Here is a 19,195-nt window from a genome sequence, read left to right as displayed (position 1 = left end):
AAAAAAAGTGCAGTTCCTTCCCTTTGTTAAGCCGTCAATGAACTACTGGAGTTAAAAGAATAGATAAATAAATAGCAGGCGGTGTTAAGGAAAGCCTATAATCTAAAAGCAGAGAATGACTGTAAGCTTTTCTGAGTTTTTCTTTATTCTGATACAACATTGAGCTCTTTTTCACAGCTTGTTTATGTTAGCCTTTAAGAGGATGAATATTTAACAAAGTGCTCCTGTCTTTTTCTTTTTTTTTAAAACACAGTTGTCAAATATGTTGGGCTAGCTGGGTTGGAGATTTATGGGCACATAGTGCATGGTACTGATTTAAATCAGAAACTGCACATAATAATAAATGCTGCATTTGATGCAGTTAACCACAATATACGGTAATACTCAAATGACTAGAGAACTGGGAGTGTGTTTCCAGAACTTTACTAAACTGATTCAAAACAAAAACAAAAATGTCATCTGCGTAGCTATGGTAGTTTATTTTGCTGTTTTCTATAATCTGTGCCAGTGGGGGCATGAAGATGTCAAACAGAAGAGGTCCCAGGATGGAACCTTAGGGAACTCCACATGTGATTATTGTCAGCTCAGATGTAAAGATACTTAATGACTATGTTTACATGCAGTCAAAATTCGGGTTATAACTAATATTCCGGTTACTGAAACATTTGGAATATTTCGTTTACATGCGTGAGCAAACAGGGTTATCCCTGTATACGGTAATTAATCATTTGGGATATCTCGATCAAAACAGCGACGCGCGGAGAACATCATGACGCAATTACCGTCATTTCCGCTTCTTCTTCGTGTATCCAAATTCAAAACAAATGTTGCTTCGCGCAACTTTTCGGTCACCGTCTTGTAAATCTTGCTATCCCGGTACTTTTTACCGTCTACAAATGCCTTCATTACATTTATAAAATGATTAGTCTCCTCCTCACTTCAAAAGTGTGGCTTGGTTTTGCGTTTCTCCATGTTTATAAGTACGTCCTGGACTCAAAAGACCAAGATTCCTTGCAAAAAGAGCATGCACAGAAAACAAATTCATGTTCCGTTTGATCGGGATATCCTGTTAGGCGTTTACATGACCGAATATTTGGGTTTTAAAAGGAGTAACCCAGGGGTCATATTCGGGTTTTTAAAAACCGGAATATGAGCAAGGGGTTTTCAAAGGGGTTATTGGTGTTTACATGGCCATGCAAAACCGGGTTATTGCTAATATTCGGGTTTTAAAAGGGTTATTGACTGCATGTAAACGCAGTCAATGGGGGCATGAAGATGTCAAACAGAAGAGGTCCCAGACAGGAACCTTGGGGAACTCCACATGTAATTCTTGTCTGCTCAGATGTAAAGATACCTATTGATGCAAAATACTTCCTATTTTGAACCAGAGAAGAAATATTTAGTTTCAAAACCAATATTTTATTCCTATTTTATGTTTCGATGATTTTGTTGTAGCTACCTCACCGCACAAAAAAGCTGCAGCACTAATTTATACTTTTATTTTGTTCAAATGTATTTTCATTCCTACGTTCAGCACTCAGCTTCATAAATAACAAATTATGTAACAAATGCATTTATAAATAAACATTATTGGTTAATGGGTGAAGAATGCCAAAAAATGAGCCGGAAGTCAAATGAGGTCCTCTTTTAATTTGAAGGGCTGGTCGCGGCTCCCAGGCAGCCCGGAGGAAGAAGCAGATCGAGCAGCAGCAGGACTGGAGCAAACACTGTTGTCTCCGCCTCATGTTTCGTCCTGGGGACTTCTGCTCCTGTCCGCTCTCGAAGCTGCTGTGACAATATTTATTTTCTTATTTTAATTATTTAGTAACAAAACAATTGAAAATTGGGGGGGAAAAGAAGGGGATCGAGTCATGGAGCTGTATTGCTTGGAATCGGACACATCCGTGAAAGCCCAGCCAGACCCAAACATCCTGAATGATGAGAGAGTCTTACAAAGTTTATTAACCATTGAGGACAGCTTTTTACCTCAATGTTCATATTTCCAACGGGTCCAGAAGGATATTTACCCTTATATGAGACGAATGGTTGCAGGTTGGATGCACGAGGTTTGTGGGGTCTTTCTGCATTGATGGGCTAACCTAAGCTTCAGCTAAAGCACGTTTTTTTTTTTCGTCTTCTTAAAAATTTTTTTTTTTTGCATGTTTTCTTTCATCTGCACGCTAAATCTGTTTTATTGAAGAGTGCTTTAGTTCATGTTGAAGTGTCATTAATATTAACCTGTGTGATAATTGTATGAGAATGACTCATTTAAGGCGTGGGGGAGTCGGAAATTCCACCACGAAGAAAGTTGAGCTTCAAAGAAACAGCCGTGCTGCTTATTTACTTAACTTTATAGCTGCAGAGTTGGTACTTTTCCAAATGATTGAGTGCAGGCGACAGAGGATGGGTTTTTCTTAATTTACATGATCGAAAACCTCACAATTGATCTGCACAATAATTTTAATTAATTTTTGAAAGTGACTCGAGCTCGTGGCTCAGGCAGGCTGCGTGAATGCAAGACCTACTTTCATTTTAAAGGATAAAAGTCGCTTAAAGTTGGCAAACATTAACTTATTTCAAGTGTCGGGAATTGTTGCCATGAATCATGTGGACAATATGCATGCTTTATATAGTTTGTACAGGATTTATTTGGGTTTTTTTTCTAATATTTTCCAATGTGGCGAACCCTAACGAGGAAGGGAGTTTGAAATACGATGGGGGTGAACGACTTCCTTTTCAAGTAATTTGTTTCTGTCTTGCATTACATTTTTAGTCTTTTTGTGCAGCAAAGGGACGTGGAAATGAATCATTTAAACTTTGCTAAGTCTATTACTCACAAGCACCGAAAACCCCCACCTCCACATGCAAAAATATCAACTCTTGCTCAAAGCAGATCCTGAAAAGAAAGTAAAAGAAATCTAGACTAAGATATGTGTGTGTGGTTTTCTTTCTTTAAAAAAAAAAAATGTGTATATTTTTCCTTATGTATGCCTATCCTGTGTCTCTCCAGGTGTGTGAGGAGGAGAAGACTAATGAAGACGTCTTCCCATTAGCCATTAATTATTTGGACAGATTTTTAGCAGTTGCACCCACAAGAAAGAGTTTTTTGCAGCTTCTGGGAGCCGTGTGCATGTTCCTGGCTTCCAAGTTAAAGGACAGTAGGCCCATATCAGCGGACAAACTCTGCATGTACACAGACAACTCCATCACACCTCGGGAGCTGCTGGTAAGAAACTGGGCCCCATTCTTTGGATGCACAGAGCATGAAAATGTGGTGTCACATTTTGGTTGATTTTATAGCATTAAAAGGCTGAATTAGTCTCACAGGAAGTATCCCATTTTCCTTATAAGCAGAGCTATGCACAACACAGCCACATCCATGCTTTGGACCCATGTGGACTGCAGAGGTGTGTGATGCCATCTAGTGCCAGTAATGCAGTATACAATAATGGTGTGCTGTGTTTTGAAATATATCTACAGCCAGGATTTTTTTTTTCTAACAATAAAAACTCAAAATAGTTTAGTCTCAACCAGCCTGAAGGTATAAGATAAGCAAGTCATCCCTAATAATGTACTTTTATTTACAAGTGAGGAACAATATTTAAGCCTCAGTAGAGTAAGAAACCCTGAAATAGGGAGTAAGTACTTATTGATTTAAGGGACAGATGTTGTGTATTTATTTTATTTTTCTGGGTTGTGACTATTTGGGTTCAGCTATTCTTTTCGATAAAGAATTTGCCAAATTCCAAGTTATCTTAGTTATCTTCCCAAGTCGACCAATCACAACTGGCCACATCCAATCATGTTCTTCGGCTTTTGACTGTATCCCATGGTTCTCATCAGGGGAAAAAATGTTGGCTAATTTTACTGGTTTTGTTGATGCTCATAATTTTTGAGAGTTTAGAGAAAAGAATTCATTTTTCAGATAAAAAATGACAAAAACTCTTTGGGGCCCCAATGATAAGGTAATTTGCTGCATTTTTGTTTAATGTGGTGGCAAATTTAATATCCTTTAGTTTATAACTGATCAAATGTAATATCTTTTATAACAACAATTTGGCCACTTAGTAATGACATTTTAATTTATTTTCTTATATTTTGAAAGCAACGTAATTGTATCTTGGAGTCAAAGAATAGCAGCATGTACTCTAAGAGACTTTGCCTGTTGTTCTGACATTTCTGTTTTTGGAAAATAAATTGATTAATTAAATAACAGAATAATTGCAGATTGTACAGCATTCCACCAATCTATCCATAAATTGGCAAATTATTTCAGTTCCTGACCAATTTACATGCTGCAGTAAAGCGTGCATCTTACTTTGACAAAACTCCTCCACATGCTCTCTATAAATCCCTGCGTCGCCTGCAGCTGTTGAGGGAAATGACATTTGTTCCATTTGATACTCCATAATGTCCTAAGACTCCAGATTCCTGGATATCCTCACAGGATGCACAGAGCAGGCAGCAAGGCCCGCGAAGGATGTTGCACCTCTTCTTTGTAATGAACGCACTTGGCCCTGCGAGAACTTCAGCTGGACGTGAAAGCGTTCAAGGGGGTGTTTGTCAAGGCAGCTGGCCAGGAAGTGAGAACATTGATAATTTTAGTCTCAAAAACTTACATTTCCCTTGTTTGCAGTTTGACCACTGGCAGTTGGTACTGATCTCTATTTTAGGAACAATTTCACCATGAGTCATGTGTTGAACTGGTCCATGTTGTTAAAAAACGCCCTGCAGATAGGAAGACTGGAGTGACATCACTGTCATTATGATCCCTATTCATATTGATCAGGCAGCACAATCGAGCTGTTGTACTTTGATCGTGACCCAAGAACACTCTGGGTCTGTTGGATCTTGCAGCCTAAATCTTCTGTGTGCTCCAGTGAGCAACGTGCTACCACTCATGTTGCTTTACTGCCAGTCGCAGGATTGGATGGCGTTTCTTTTTGAATCGTATCAAGTCTGAGCGGGTTGGGACTGAGTCCACATCCAGATAGGTGCATTGGTTGGGTTGCTCCACAACAGGAGCTTAACGGACCAATCTGCATTTCCAAATTCTGCTTGTTTTGTCACAAAGTTATTTTAAAGAAGAAAGAAAAATCTTACAAACTCTTGGTATGCCTGCACTTTCTTTTATTTAATCAATCGTGTACCTCTTAAGCTGGGCAGTTTGACGGCTAGAAATCTGGATATAGTAAGTTGAAGTCAGTTTTTGAACCGTTGAAAATCTGGAAAAGCATACGAGATCTTTTTAAATCACATAATCCCTCCACCTTTGGAGGAATTAGCTGTGTTTTCCCCGTTTGTAGAGGCCACTGAGAACTGTGTTTAATTGTAGTTCTTTTCACAGTTTTTTTTTTTGTTTGTTTTTGTGTAATGATTGAACCGCTGCTACCCTGCAGATGCTACATTTAATGACTGTTGTGGACTTGGAATTTCCAGCTTCCCCATGGAAAGGGAAAAAAATGGCAAACAGGAAGTTGTATTTCTCTTAAATATTAGACAAATCACTGGTGTATTAAGGGCTCGCTCTTAAGGAAGGTGCAACACCTCCGAGGTACGGTGCATGGAGCATGATGGATACAGATCTGCAACCTTGGATCCTAGTCTGTGATCCAACGGTACTAAAGAAATCTGCTCATTGAAGATATTTTTGGTGCACTTTTCAAGATAGTAGTTGTTTTCATTCCAATGGAATGAAACTACTTAAAAAACTTCATAAACTCTATTGCTCTTATACCAAATGATACATGGGGAAAAAGTCAGTTGCTGTCCAGTTGGAAGGTCATTGGTATAATTCCCCATCATGTCCTTAACCCCCATTGCCCAAGAATTCAAAGTATGCTTTAAAGTAGTTAATATTTCTACGTGGAACCAACGACAGATGTCGTGTGTTGACAGGATCTCTACTTCGTAACTCCTACCGTAGCCTGGCTGGAAAGGTGTTGGAGACTTGTGATTGGTCGGCTTGTTTGCATTGAATTTCCTTCTCCAGCTTTCCCACGACTACTTTGCATTGTCAAACCGGGTAGAAATATGCAATTTCAGTAAAAATTACTGTTGCTCAACATTCCTCAGCTCCAACTTGCACAAGCAAGTTGGAACTTTGTCGCTCAGTTGTGCAACGTCTGTAGTTTATGAAGGAAGTTTACAAAAGGCAGCTCGGCAGTGCAAGGCAAGCTACTCTGCTGCAGAATACAAACTGTACTCCCACCTAGTGGTTGGGGGTGTAATTTTAGCGTGACAGAGCAAGAGACGGGCAGAACCAGCAACTACAACGTGACTGTGCAAAGGTGCTATATAAAATCATAAATCACTGTTAGGGGTTACAAGCCAGTGCTCTCTTAGTGCTGGTTCCAGACAAGAAGAACTTAATGGAGACAGATTATTGTACCTGATATGTGAGAGAGCTGATATGTAAGAGCTCCACAGCATCATTGATGCTGCAAATGAAACTGCAACCCTCTGTTTGAAGGAAATTAACATAATGCTTATTATTTGATTGCTATACCACCTTTGGGGTCGCCGTCTTTCTGCAAGATTACTAAAATTTCAGAATCTCGTTAAGCGATATATGTATTTAGTTGCACATTATTGGTATTTAAAATAACTTTTTTTTATTATAACTTATTTGGTAATGCAGAAGTAAAATGTCCTCAGCTTTGGCTTTACTTAAAGAACAGTACAAAGATTAGCAGAACTAACACCAAACGGGCCAGCGTTTACGAGGAGGTGATGAGTCAGAGTAGGAAATGGTTATTCAAACCCGCCACATTTATGGGCGCTTGATTATCTACCACTTCAAAAGAGTTTAAAGCTAATGCTCCAGCTATGTAGCTTGCCGTTCCTAAGTATTTTGTAGTGTTTGTTCAAGAAATGGATGGCTTGTTTTTAAGATTTTCTTATTTACTCTTGGTGTTGGTCACTCTTACTTGAGGAGTTCTTTTTAAAATGCTGCAAAAAAGAACTTAGCAACCAGCACATTGTGCAAAAAAAAAACCATGAAGCAAATTAACGTCTGTAGATGTTTTTGTTTGACAAGGACGCTTCAAAGGTGCGCTTAGCGATGAACAATTGCAGTTTATTTGTTTCAAAATGTAAAAAAAAAAAAAAAATTATCTACTTTTTGCAGCTCCTCCAAGCGTTGTGGTTGTTTCTGCGAAACCTTTGAACTCGGTTATTGAAAAGTCAGTTCACACATCAACGCTGCTGCATCGTTCACACCATTAGCTATCAAATATGGGGCTGTGGTGAACTTCAGTCTAGAGGCGAGATGCAGCGCACTTGGCGGTCTACTCGTGTGCTGGGTCACAGAGTTCACACGGCAAGTTTAAAGCGCTTATATAACATGAAGGTCAATTAATGAAAAGTAAGCAAATAAAGTTATTGGTTTTTCTTTTATGAACCAATTTATTATTATTATTATTACTATTATAAGCTGCTTGTGGGAGAGCAGTTATTATAATAATGGTTATACCAAGGCTAAATGCAAGGAAATATACCATCTCCATGGAAAGTTGAACTTTATTGTTGCATAAACTGTTTATTCGTAGTAAAGGGTGTAAATGTTCTGCAACTACAGACAGATTCTGAGGAGATTAGAGGAATCGAACTGTTGGTGTGTTTCCAGCATCACAAGCAGAGCACCATCCACTTTGATTACATTCAAGTGGAGATCAGTCAGGAAAGTCTTCAGAACATGGTGAATTTGATGAATGTCCTATTTTAGATTCACAAATTAGATTTAAAAATGCAGCACATGGTAATGAATGTCGACATTAGCGGTGGAGGGACTACTGCAGCAGCTCTTCGCTGGGCTGAGAGTTTGAATAAACTATCAATGACAACAGCTGTTAATATAATCATATTAATCCTGATATTGAATATATCTGAGAGACTGCTGCTACGTCTGTTACTGAAAATGTTTAAAAGCTACGCTAAAGAACATTAAACCATTAGTAAATCGGTGCTTTCTAAACACAAAAGAATTGAGAGACAGGAAATTAAAAGATGAAGCATGTACACTTTTGCACTTTTTCTTTCTAGTGCAACATCTGACTGGTTTGAGAGTCGTCCGTGCGCTGCTGCTGCTGCCTGTGCATTGCAAGCTCATTGTAGCTATTTGAGGCTTGTGACAGGAAGGAAGGGGCTTGCTGTCTCATTGGCAGGGCCTCTGAGCAGGGCAAAGCTTGTCACATGCCGGCGATATGAACACAAAGGATGCGAGGAATGAGAAAGGCACGCAGATAATAAGATACAGCGAGGAGAGATAAAATGAAGAAATGTTACTCTTCTTACAGAGCTATTTCCTCTGGGAATAGGGACAGGCTCTGATCTTTTTCACGGTCAATGAAGGCATGGCAGCATGCCATTTAACCCTCTTGACTGAGTGTATTCACAGTTTGACCTGACTGCCTTTTTTTTTTTTTTTCTTCCTGCTTTTTTTGTAAATCATCCTTTCTGTGCTTTAGGACTGGGAACTGGTCGTGTTGGGGAAGTTGAAGTGGAACATGGCCTCAGTCATCCCTAATGATTTCATAGAGCACATCATGCGCAGGCTGCCCCTTCCTAAAGACAAGTCGGCGATGGTCCACAAACACACGCAGACATTCATCGCCCTCTGCGCAACAGGTAAAACACAACCACATGCCTCGTTCTCGTTTGGTCACACAAACGCTTAATTTGCTGCCTTTATATTCCTGCATCCACTGGAATATTCTCTCACACACACGCACACACACACATTCCCTCATCGTGAGTCATCTGTGACCTCCTTTCTTCTCCACAGGCAGCTTTCTCCACTGTCTTTCCCAATCCTTTAGAGAGTTTTTTTTATATTTTTTTTCCTCCTCTTTTTCCTCCTCACAGCTGTTTTAAAGCGCTCATCCATGTTCCCCGGTGAAGTTCCTGGGAAAACTCCTATCAGCGCAGTGTTTAGATAAGCCGCATACGCTGGCTATGACTGCATCCCGCTGCTAGTTGAACTCCAGCAGACGCTCACGGAGGTGAGCGGCTCAGGTGCAGCTAAACTCCTGCGCTAACTCGCCCCTGCATCGTTTGTTGACAGGGAAGCTTGCAGTAAAGAAAAAAAAAAAGAAATCAAGGCAGTGATCCAGTGATCCTGCTTCTTCCTCCCATTGCGGCCTGATGTCCAAAATAAACTCTGGTTGTGGAGGGGGGGGCGATGTCCCCCTCAGGCCTCTCTTTTAGGTGAATTTTTATGGCATTCCTTTGCTTATGCTAGGAATCCCCCTAATATTTTCATATCCTGGACAGAAATACGGCTGCAGGATCATCTAATGCACATAATATAGAGGACTCTTGTCACAAAGCTACCTTTCATCTTCTAACTCCTTTTGGTTAATTCAATGAAGCAAATAAAACAAAAGGAGGTGACTTTGGTGCGATGAAATTCCTCCGAGGTCAGCGTGGTCAGAGCCGTCCAATCAGTACTTGTTTACCGGAGCTAGTTATTTCTACCATAAGCTTTTTCAATGGGTTTAATGGCCTGTGTAGTGCAGTTATAGTGTCAGTTTTTTTTTTTAACGTATTTGGGTGTGTTTCAGTGGTTGCTTCAGCTATTCATAAGCAGCTGCCTCTACCCAAGCACAAGCAGCCGCAGTGAGAGAAAAAAGAGGAGGCCTGCTGTGGTTTTGCAGTAATGTAAATGTTTGGAGTTTATATGGAGTTGAGATGTTATTCTTATATTGGAGTAGCTCCTCCTATGGACAGCTGGTCCCTTGAGGAGAGGGGGGGGTGTAGTGGAGCAAACTCTTCCCCAGGGTTTAATTCAATCTGTCAGGCCAACAAAATTGTCATTATATTGGCAGAAGGCGCAGCATGGCTCCTGTTAAGTGTGTGCCTGTTATTTATTTTGTATTGTTTCGTGCTGTGGTCCTGCATACTTTCATTGCTGAAGTTAATGTGTTGTGTTTATGCAGTGCAATTAAATCTAAGTCATATTTTGATGTAGTGTAAGCCAGTGTGCTAGGTTTAATTATTCATTATCGACTGTCACAATAATGTCTACATTGGGTGATGAAGCTTCACCTTTTCAGGCAGTGTTTCTCAGACCTTCGTGTTCATGCACCTAAATCGCAGAAATAGTTGTTGAGAATGGGAAAAAACGAGAGCTCTGCAGCAAGGAGCTCATCTCTGCACATCCGTCCAGTCGCAGTGTGAGGCTAATGTGAAAACTGGATCGTCTGCTTCAGGAAGTTGAATAAATGGTCAAAGACCAAGGAGCAATGTCCAGTTTTTCTGTTTGAAGCTGAGGTGGAGTTCCTCAAATGACCACTAGACGCTGTCATTCCTTATTTTAAAGAAAATATAGCTTTTTTTTTTGGGCTGTTAATTGTACCGACAATAAAACTTGCAACTTCTTTCACCCAAAGGCAAAAGCCGTTAACGGAGCTAACCAGAGGAGTTAGGCCTGGTGAACCCCAGAGTTATTATCGTTCACGAAAACGAACGAAATAACGAAAACTAAAATTGAAAAAACGATTTTGTTAACTGAACTAAATAAAAACGAAAATTAAAAGACAAAAACGATTACTAACTGAAACTATATTGCGTGTTTAGAAAACTAACTAAAACGAACTGAAATTATAGATATAATTTCCTCCGTTTTCGTCCCTCTCAATATAAGCCTCTTGGTATGATCAATATATTCCGCTCTGGCCGTTTATCTCCAACTGGCAGCTACGGCACCTTAACACCTCACGGTCCGTGACGTTAAAACTAAAACTAATAAAAACTAAACTAAAACTAAGCATTTTTGAAAATATAAAAACTAGCAAACCCACACTAAAAAACGAATTAAAACTAACTGAATTGAAGGAGAAAAAGTCAAAACGAAATAAAACTAAACTAAAATGAAAAATTCTAAACTATTATAACCCCAGTCCAGCAACCCTCAAGGCTCGCCTGGAGCCCCGTTTCAAATATTGTTTCCATGGCAACATCAGAGACAAGGATGGATGGGCAAATTCGATCAGAATGAATGCGTCATAGTCATACTTGTCATTAAAGCTTAGTGGGTTAATATGAGTCTTAGTCATCGTAATTTGACTAGCTTATGGAGATTGGGTAAATTTTTCCAACTAGTTGCAGCCCATTTACGGGGGTTGGGCAGTCCGTTCCTGCCAAGTTGGTGCTGTCCAGATGCCAGAATAAAAGAAGGGGCGGGGGGTTCAAACAGATTCTTCAGAAACCATAAGGGTGGTCATGCGGGGGGGGTGTCCAGTTCCTTTCTTAAAGCCTGTGCCAGGTCCAGGGTGTCAGCATCTCCTTGAAGTTTTAAGTCAAGCTGTCCTGACAAAACACAAGAAGTTCAAACACCAATAAAAGACGTTCGTATTCTTCTTTTTGTGACTGCAAACTTGCTTATGGTTTAATTCGTTTAAGCGGACGTGCTGGTTTTCCTTTGTGGAGCTCTGCGTGGCCTGCCCCTCCTCTGCTCCACCTCCTCCATCCAGGTCTGTTGTCGCTTAAGTCTGTCAGACTTGGACGTGCGCTCAGGGGAGTCGTGCCTGGAGCTCATAGCTCAGCGAGTAGGAGGTTTCCTACTCTGCTTTTGTAATCAGAGCTGATGTTTCTAAGACGGAAACCACACAGGTTCCACCGTGCAAGCTCCGTCTGTTGAAATCCAGACTGTGGGAAAATTAGGTTTGGCCAGCGCAGCCAGCACACTGGAGGATGATTCAGACGTTTTCACCTGTCATACATCTCGCACATTGCCTGTGGGCTGTTTTCTGGTTGTGTCATATTTAAAGATGGGATTTTAGCGTGTCACTCAGGCCCCAGAGCTGCAGCTGGACTAAATTTTTCCCATTAATTGTCTTTCCTCGCCAGATGACCGCCTTGCAATGAACCCTCCTTCGATGATCGCCACCGGCAGCATAGGAGCCGCCGTCTGCGGCCTGCAGCTGGACCACAACGACCAGAGGCTCAGTCGAGACAACCTGACAGACCTGCTGGCCAAGATCACCAACACCGAGGTGGTGAGTGTCGCAGCACATGTTACGAGTAAAAACGCTCAACAGTTGTGCCACCGCAACAATGCGTCGCTTGAAGCTTTACTATCGTTGCAACATCTCATGGCAGCGACATGAAAGGCTTTCTCGGTGCACAACAATGACGACTTCAGTTGTGGCAGACTGAAGCCATTTACTTCTCATAGGGAGAGGGAGAGAAAGCCTTTTGGTTTTTTGGCTGGAGAGCCAGACTGCTGCTATAAAGAGCAGCGGCAGAGGGAATGCGTCCCACATTCTTGTGGTAGGACACATGCAGTTTCTTTGCATGGCTCCCACTTTAGCAGTGTGCCCCTCCTGGTGGAGGAATACGTTTGCAGCGAATGCAAGAAGTAGCTTAACTCGTGGGGGCCGATGAAGAGTCTGAAAGTTAACCAAGCTGCTGTCACACCTGCAGACAAACCAGCATATTCTACATCAGTCCTTCCTGAATATACCACAATATATAGCTCTAGATTCAACCGCTAGAAGCTTCTGAATTCATTTTTCATGGGCTTCATTAGGTTTGAGGTTTAAAGTTTAAGTTTGTGTCTAGGTTACCTGTTTATTTCAAGAAAAAGAAGGAAAGAAAGAAAGAAAGAAAGAAAGAAAGAAAGAAAGAAAGAAAGAAATGAGCCTGAAACAAAGAAGGAAAGAAAGAAATGAGCCTGAAAGAAAGAAATGAGCCTGAAAGAAAGAAAGAAGGAAAGAAAGAAATGAGCCTGAAAGAAAGAAAGAAAGAAAGGAGCCTGAAAGAAAGAAAGAAAGAAAGAAAGAAAGAAAGGAGCCTGAAAGAAAGAAAGAAAGGAGCCTGAAAGAAAGAAAGAAAGGAGCCTGAAAGAAAGAAAGAAAGGAGCCTGAAAGAAAGAAAGAAAGGAGCCTGAAAGAAAGAAAGAAAGGAGCCTGAAAGAAAGAAAGAAAGAAAGAAAGAAAGAAATGAGCCTGAAAGAAAGAAAGAAAGAAAGAAAGAAATGAGCCAGAAAGAAAGAGAGAAAGAAATGAGCCTGAAAGAAAAAAAGAAAGAAAGAAAGAAAGAAAGAAAGAAATATTCCCGTTGATGACACTTTTTGTATTGGTATTTTTTTATCGTAATTTTTATCGTTATCGGGATAAATGCCAGAAATTATCGTGATACATTTTTTAGTCCATACCGCCCATCCCTAATAAATATATATATATATATATATATATATATATATATATATATATATATATATATATATGTATATATATATATGTGTGTGTGTGTGTGTATATAAAAATAAATGCGTGTGTGCATAAAACAATGTTTTGTACACATGCTACAGTGCTCTGATCATTTTTAGGGCTGTGGATTTTTTACAATAACAGAAAAAGACTACAGGAATTCTATGTGATCAATCATCACTATAAGTTCATAATAACATGCCTATAAACATTTAGCATTTAAGCTGCATTTCCCCTACGTCACTGCATGTTGAAAGATGCCGCTAGGACTATATGTTTTTATTATTTCAACAATATTTTCTAATACACATAACAGTTTGGTGTAGAAATGCACTGCCTTCCAGGTTGTGGTCACGTTGCCATAGCAACATGGGCCCCGCAACCCCGCCGTCACAACAGACTACAGCCCATCGGGTTCCAATTATTCGTACATTTTAAAGGAATGTTGGCCTCTTTGCGAGCTACGACTGATTCTTTTAAGGGACTCGCAGTTGGTTTAGGGAGTCAGACCTCCCACATCTCCACCAATGACCTGAAGGAGGGGTGGGGAGGGGACAGGGACGGAGAGAGGATCCCCTTTCCTCAGAGAAGCCGTCCAAAAACATCCGGTCGCACCGTCCAGCGTTCTGTTTAACACCCAAACTCGGAGAGTCAGGGTGCAGTAGGTCAAAGCCATTTCCTCTGGGCCTCCACGTTTGGATTGACCGTGGTGTAAACCCAAGTGGGGGGTGGAGGAAGGGAATCTCGGGTTTCAGATCTGCTTCTGCCGTAGTCTGATGGACCCCAGAGCTCTGCTGGGGAGCTCCTGGCCGCCCGTCTGAACCTCTGTGCACATCACAGACGTGGATGTGTCTAGGGCTGGGGGTCGATTCAAATATCAAGAATTGATTCGATTCCGATTCTTAAGATTCAGAATCGATTATCACGCTTTGATTCGATCCGATATTGATTTGGATTACTGTTAAGAAAACTTTTTTCAGCTGTTGCATGAATTGTATGACTGTCTAGTTATGCGACATATTAATACTAGTATTATATTGAGATTCAACAGCAAGTATTGGCAGCTAATGATGCTGTAAGGACCAATCAGCTCCCAGAATGCTGATAGAACTGCTTTCAGAAACATCGTGTGGGTCAGAATTATCAAACAGATCCAGGGGCAGCAAACAGAGACGGATGAAATCACTTTTATTTTTTCCCCATTTATGAGAATTTGGTTTTTAACATTTATGCAAATGTAACCCCAAGACAGTATATAAAGCAAAGAAATATAGACAATTTATGCAATTATAACTGAAAACTTTAATGTTTTCATACATTTAAACATATTTAAAGGCAAAAACATGGCACCAGTTATTCTCGTGTCCTACAAAATATTCCTTTTTTGGGCATAAACAAAAAATTACCAAAAGTTGTAATGTAATGATGAAAAAAAACGAGATTTTTTTTTTTTTTTTAAATCGATCTTTAGACATATGAATTGATTTTTAGGAATTAATATGAGAATCGATTTAAACTCGGAGAATCGATCTTTTCAACACAGGCCTAGATGTGGCTGGTGTTGGAGGATTCCTGTCCACCACTGTGTAGTTCGCCGCTCTGTTTCATCCATCAGATCAGAATACTTGTTGAGCTCCTTGAAGGGCAGTTTCTCTGCAGCAGCTTGCTCTGCATCTGGGTGTGCTGGTACCCTTTGTTGTAGTCGGGATTCAGACAGGACCACCTACCTCCAAACGCATAATTCCCTGCTGGTATGCCAGGCATGTGACCAGATCTGTTGAAAAACTTGCATGTTGATTTCTGCAAAAATACCAACATTTTTTCCCTTTTTAGTGTTTGTGTACAGGTGGACTCCACTGGGTATATTTAATTATCTATAAATCTCATTAGAAAGCCTCAAGTTGGGATATAATCGCTTAAAATTTGTATTATTCCTTTTTTGTATGTTTATTAGGTAAGACATTATTAAAGTTGTTCAAATTAGTGTGACTTAAATACCTGTCACATGTTGGGTAAGGGACATTTTAATCAGAGGTCTTTAATTAATATAAAAGGCACTTTAAAATAAAGATCATGTGTTTTTAGAGGATGCACAGAAGTGTGGATGTTTAATATGCTGCATCTCCGCTTGTTGCAGGACTGTTTGAGGGCGTGCCAGGAGCAGATTGAGCGCGTGCTGGCCTCCAGCCTGCAGCAGGGGCAGCAGTACCGCCAGGAGACCGGGGTCAGAGCCGGCAGCAAGGCCCGGGAGCAGCAGGACCAGTCCAGCACCCCCACAGATGTGCGTGATGTCAACTTATGAACTGCCTCCATCATCTGACTCGCACAGCACACGTGCCGGCCTACCAATGAACTGCCGGGGAGCGAAGAGGGCAAGAGCTACCGTTTTCTTTGTCAAGTTGCTACTTAAGTGGTGGTGTGACAATCTATGAACTTTAGAAATTAAGAAATTTGTAGTTTTTCTCCTTTTTTGCCCCATCCACACCCGTCTAAGGTGTGTTTTCACCTTTTGTCCGGGCCACATGTAATCCTACAAGCTATTTAAAAAAAAACACCACAATAATATGGTTTAATTTTTGAAAACTTGATAGTGCCTTAGGTTCCTCGAGAGGAAACCTGAAAACATGTTCATACTTGAAAAAAAATAGCTTAAATATATGAAATATACGTATTTCTTATAAAAATAAATGATGTATATTTAGCTAGTATTTAGTTACTCTTTAACCACCTTTAGTTAGCAGTTATCAAATTACAGTTTCAGTGGGATTTTTATTTTCTTTTCCTCATCTGAAAATCTATATAGCAGTGATTGAAATGCTGATAATACAGTACATGACATTAAAACCAAACTGGTATCCAGCTGGAGCGCACTGCTCAGTCGATCATACCGTGCACCTGTAGCACTGCTTACTATTTATGCAGACGGATGCCGGCTCCGAGTGGGCTGGGCCTGCTCGCAGAGGAACGACGGGGAGAAGGTCCGAGGGGTGGAGCGGTGGCGATTGTCTGTTTGAACAAAGGTCTCGATTCCACTGCGAACTCCAGACCGGAACGGAGTCCCTTTTGAGTTTAGCAAGGCTGCGTTGTTATTGTACTGTTTTTACTTAAGCTCATACGTATTAGAGCGCAGTTTGGAGTGTTCAGTAGTTTGTTTGGAAGGGATTTCGGGCTCAGGTAGCACTGATGCCATGTTTATTAAATAAAAAGGAGTTCTGGAAAGTTGTTTTTTTATTATTTTCTTCTTTTTTTTTTTTTAAACCAAGTCTCAGAGAAAACAGAAGCAGGTCGAAAGGATTTTTAGAGGTTTTGGATGAAGAAAGCATTTGGAAAGTTGTTAAAGATTGCAAAAGTGTGGGTTGATGAGTGATTGTGATCAACATTGAGGATTGAGCTTTACAATGTTTCTGCAGTTGCACAATACTAGGGTGACTTACAGGAGGAGGATTGATGTCTGTCAATGATTATACCATTTAACTTTTTATCGAAACAATATTGATGCACTTTTAAAACACGCTCCTTAAGATTGGTAAGGGGATAGTAGTAGTTTTTGTTTTTTTTCTGGGGTCATCTGATTTTCCTTTCTTTAAGTTATTTGCTTTTTTTTCTTCTTTTTTTTGGTTTATTTTGTTTTCTTTCCTTACGGGCTGGATTCCCAGGGGGTGACGCACGTTGTCTCAAAAGCTGTGCCTCAACTGGTAAGTAGACGCAGGATAATCGGCGCTCTAGTGTAATAGTTTATTAAATAAGGCAAGCCAAGTCAAATGTAGACCACAGTGCGTTTTTATTTAAGCCTAAACTTGAATTTCTTTTTCTTTCCCCCCTTTTTAGATTTATAACGACCCCTTTTCATTAGTTCCTTCAGAAGCTAGCGTGCCTCCCTTGAATATTCTCGTTTTGTTCTTTTTATGCATATTGCTTTCTTTACTGCAGTTTTAGAATAACCATTTGTGGGAATTTTACACACATATATATAACCGATTGATGAACAGAAATGCTTGAAAATCCGCATTACAATTTTATAACAGAAATGTAGTTTCTGATCTGTATTCCTGCATGTTCAACTGTGCTAAAAGCCAAATGTTTTGTTTATTTTTCCCAAAACGTGCTTTAAACTGAAAATGTTAATAAATTTAAATGTTCTGTTCTGATTGAGAAGTTTCCAAAGTAAGAACAGTAGATTATATACGACATTCTCTTGCTGCTATTAAGCTTTTCTTTCCTAGTCTTACACAAAAATGCCTTACTCTCATTCACTCGTGTGCTGCTATATTATGAAATTTTGTAAATGTAACAAGTCTGCTTTTCTGTTGTTTGTGTACCGGAGGGAACGTAACACAGTTTGGTGCGGGACTGGAAGTACTTTCGTTTGCAGAACTGTTTAATTAGCATGTTTTATTCGTTTGTTTTAGTTATCTTTTGTTCCATCTTTTCTCCATCATACTCTTGCTGCTTCTGTATGTACCTCAGGATAATTAAATTGGATAGAGTGAGAGTCCATATCACCATTACCTCATCACACGTCACTTCACACACATTGTCTTGACTCCTGATTTTTTTTGAACGGGTTTCTTATTTTTTTTGTTTTCCTGTCTGGATGTTGAGAATTGCCAGCTGCCAGATTCCACTGAGAAATGAAAAGTGCCTGCAGCATACTTTAAATTGGGTCCTTTCGTATGTCTGGTGCTAAATAAAGAAACATCCTATACTGTATGTTATTTGTGTATCACAAAGGCAAAAAAAAAGTTTCCTATTAGGACTTTGATATGTTTGAATCAGTCTGTTTTAATAAAAAGGAATGTTTATTTCTGAGGTACCCATATAATCAGTTTTACAATTGTTCAAAGTGGTTGTTAGTCCAACTTTTTCTCTGCTATACCCATGTGCAACCACACAATGTACCTCGGCAATTTGTCCTTAATAAATTGGCTAAAATCAAGTGTCTGCTTTGTCATCTTTTATGTTGATTGCTCTGACCCGTTTTCTGTCGTCATTGGAGGATTAAATCTAAAGCTGTTCCAGGATTTCACCCTCATGGATGGGAATCTTTGATTTTGTCCCCCGTGGGTCTTGGTGCATCTGTGCCGTCAGTCTAGGCTTCCACTGCTTTCCCTGCAGGAGCTTCGGCCAGCATGGTTCCTCTTCCTAACTGACCTTCAGACTAGACTAGATTAGACGGTCATGTGGCATTACACTTCTGGGGGAGGTGTTATCTGAGTGGCTTTCTGAATCTGTTTCATCCTGGTTGGTGGGTTTGGAGCTCACACGTCTGCCTCCTGTGTAATGTGCCATGCATTGGCTTCTCCTTCCAAGATAGTTCCTCCTCCACGTCTTCACTGGGTTTCTGGTGTCTGAGACGTTCATGTAGCAGTTTAGCCCTTGGGGCAATCTTATGTTCCTTGATCTTTGTTGTTTCTTCCTGGATGGTGGCTCATTGATTTGCATCTTCCCTCCTTCCACTTCAGAGTCTAATGTTGTTGGACTTGGTATAAAAACCTCTGTGCATCGTTAGGAGCTTCCTTGTTTTGATATCAATAGCTTCCATCTCTCCCTGTTGCCAATTTACTGAACCAGTGGGGTACCTGATTACGGGTAGGGCATACATGTGGATGGCTTAGACTTTTGTTCAAGTACACACACACATATATATATATATATATATATATATATATATATATATATATATATATATAATACACTCAGTAGTACTGAGGTGTTATAGAGTATCATTCCTCTTGAGATTTTGGGCGTTGACTGGATGGCATGTAGTCGCTTCTGTCCAGCTTCACATCTGAAAGGCTCCGTATCCCTTTAATTCTCACTCGTGTGACTTGTCAATTAATGCAATTGGTTTTCAAATTCTCCTTTAGTTGTTTTTGATTTGTGTCAATTACTTTTTCCCTTGTTTCAAATGTTTTTTCAGATTCTAAATTAGCTTATTTTTTCCATAGAACAGTATATATATACGGTGTATATATATATAT

At 40.1% G+C, this 19,195-nt stretch overlaps 1 protein-coding gene across 1 annotated transcript; it reads left to right on the top strand.

Annotated features, from left to right (window-relative positions):
* The first annotated feature begins 1,699 nt into the window (after positions 1-1,699).
* LOC133424530 (G1/S-specific cyclin-D2-like) lies at positions 1,700-18,150 on the top strand. Its single transcript, XM_061715199.1, has 5 exons — positions 1,700-2,066; positions 3,011-3,226; positions 8,469-8,628; positions 11,851-11,999; positions 15,352-18,150. The coding sequence occupies exons 1-5, from the start codon at positions 1,872-1,874 to the stop codon at positions 15,514-15,516; spliced, it is 885 nt and encodes a 294-aa protein (XP_061571183.1). The 5' UTR covers positions 1,700-1,871; the 3' UTR covers positions 15,517-18,150.
* Positions 18,151-19,195: the final 1,045 nt, after the last annotated feature.

This window comes from Cololabis saira, chromosome 23, assembly GCF_033807715.1.
Source record: "Cololabis saira isolate AMF1-May2022 chromosome 23, fColSai1.1, whole genome shotgun sequence".
NCBI lineage: Eukaryota > Metazoa > Chordata > Actinopteri > Beloniformes > Belonidae > Cololabis > Cololabis saira.
This window is presented reverse-complemented; position numbering and strand designations above follow the sequence as displayed.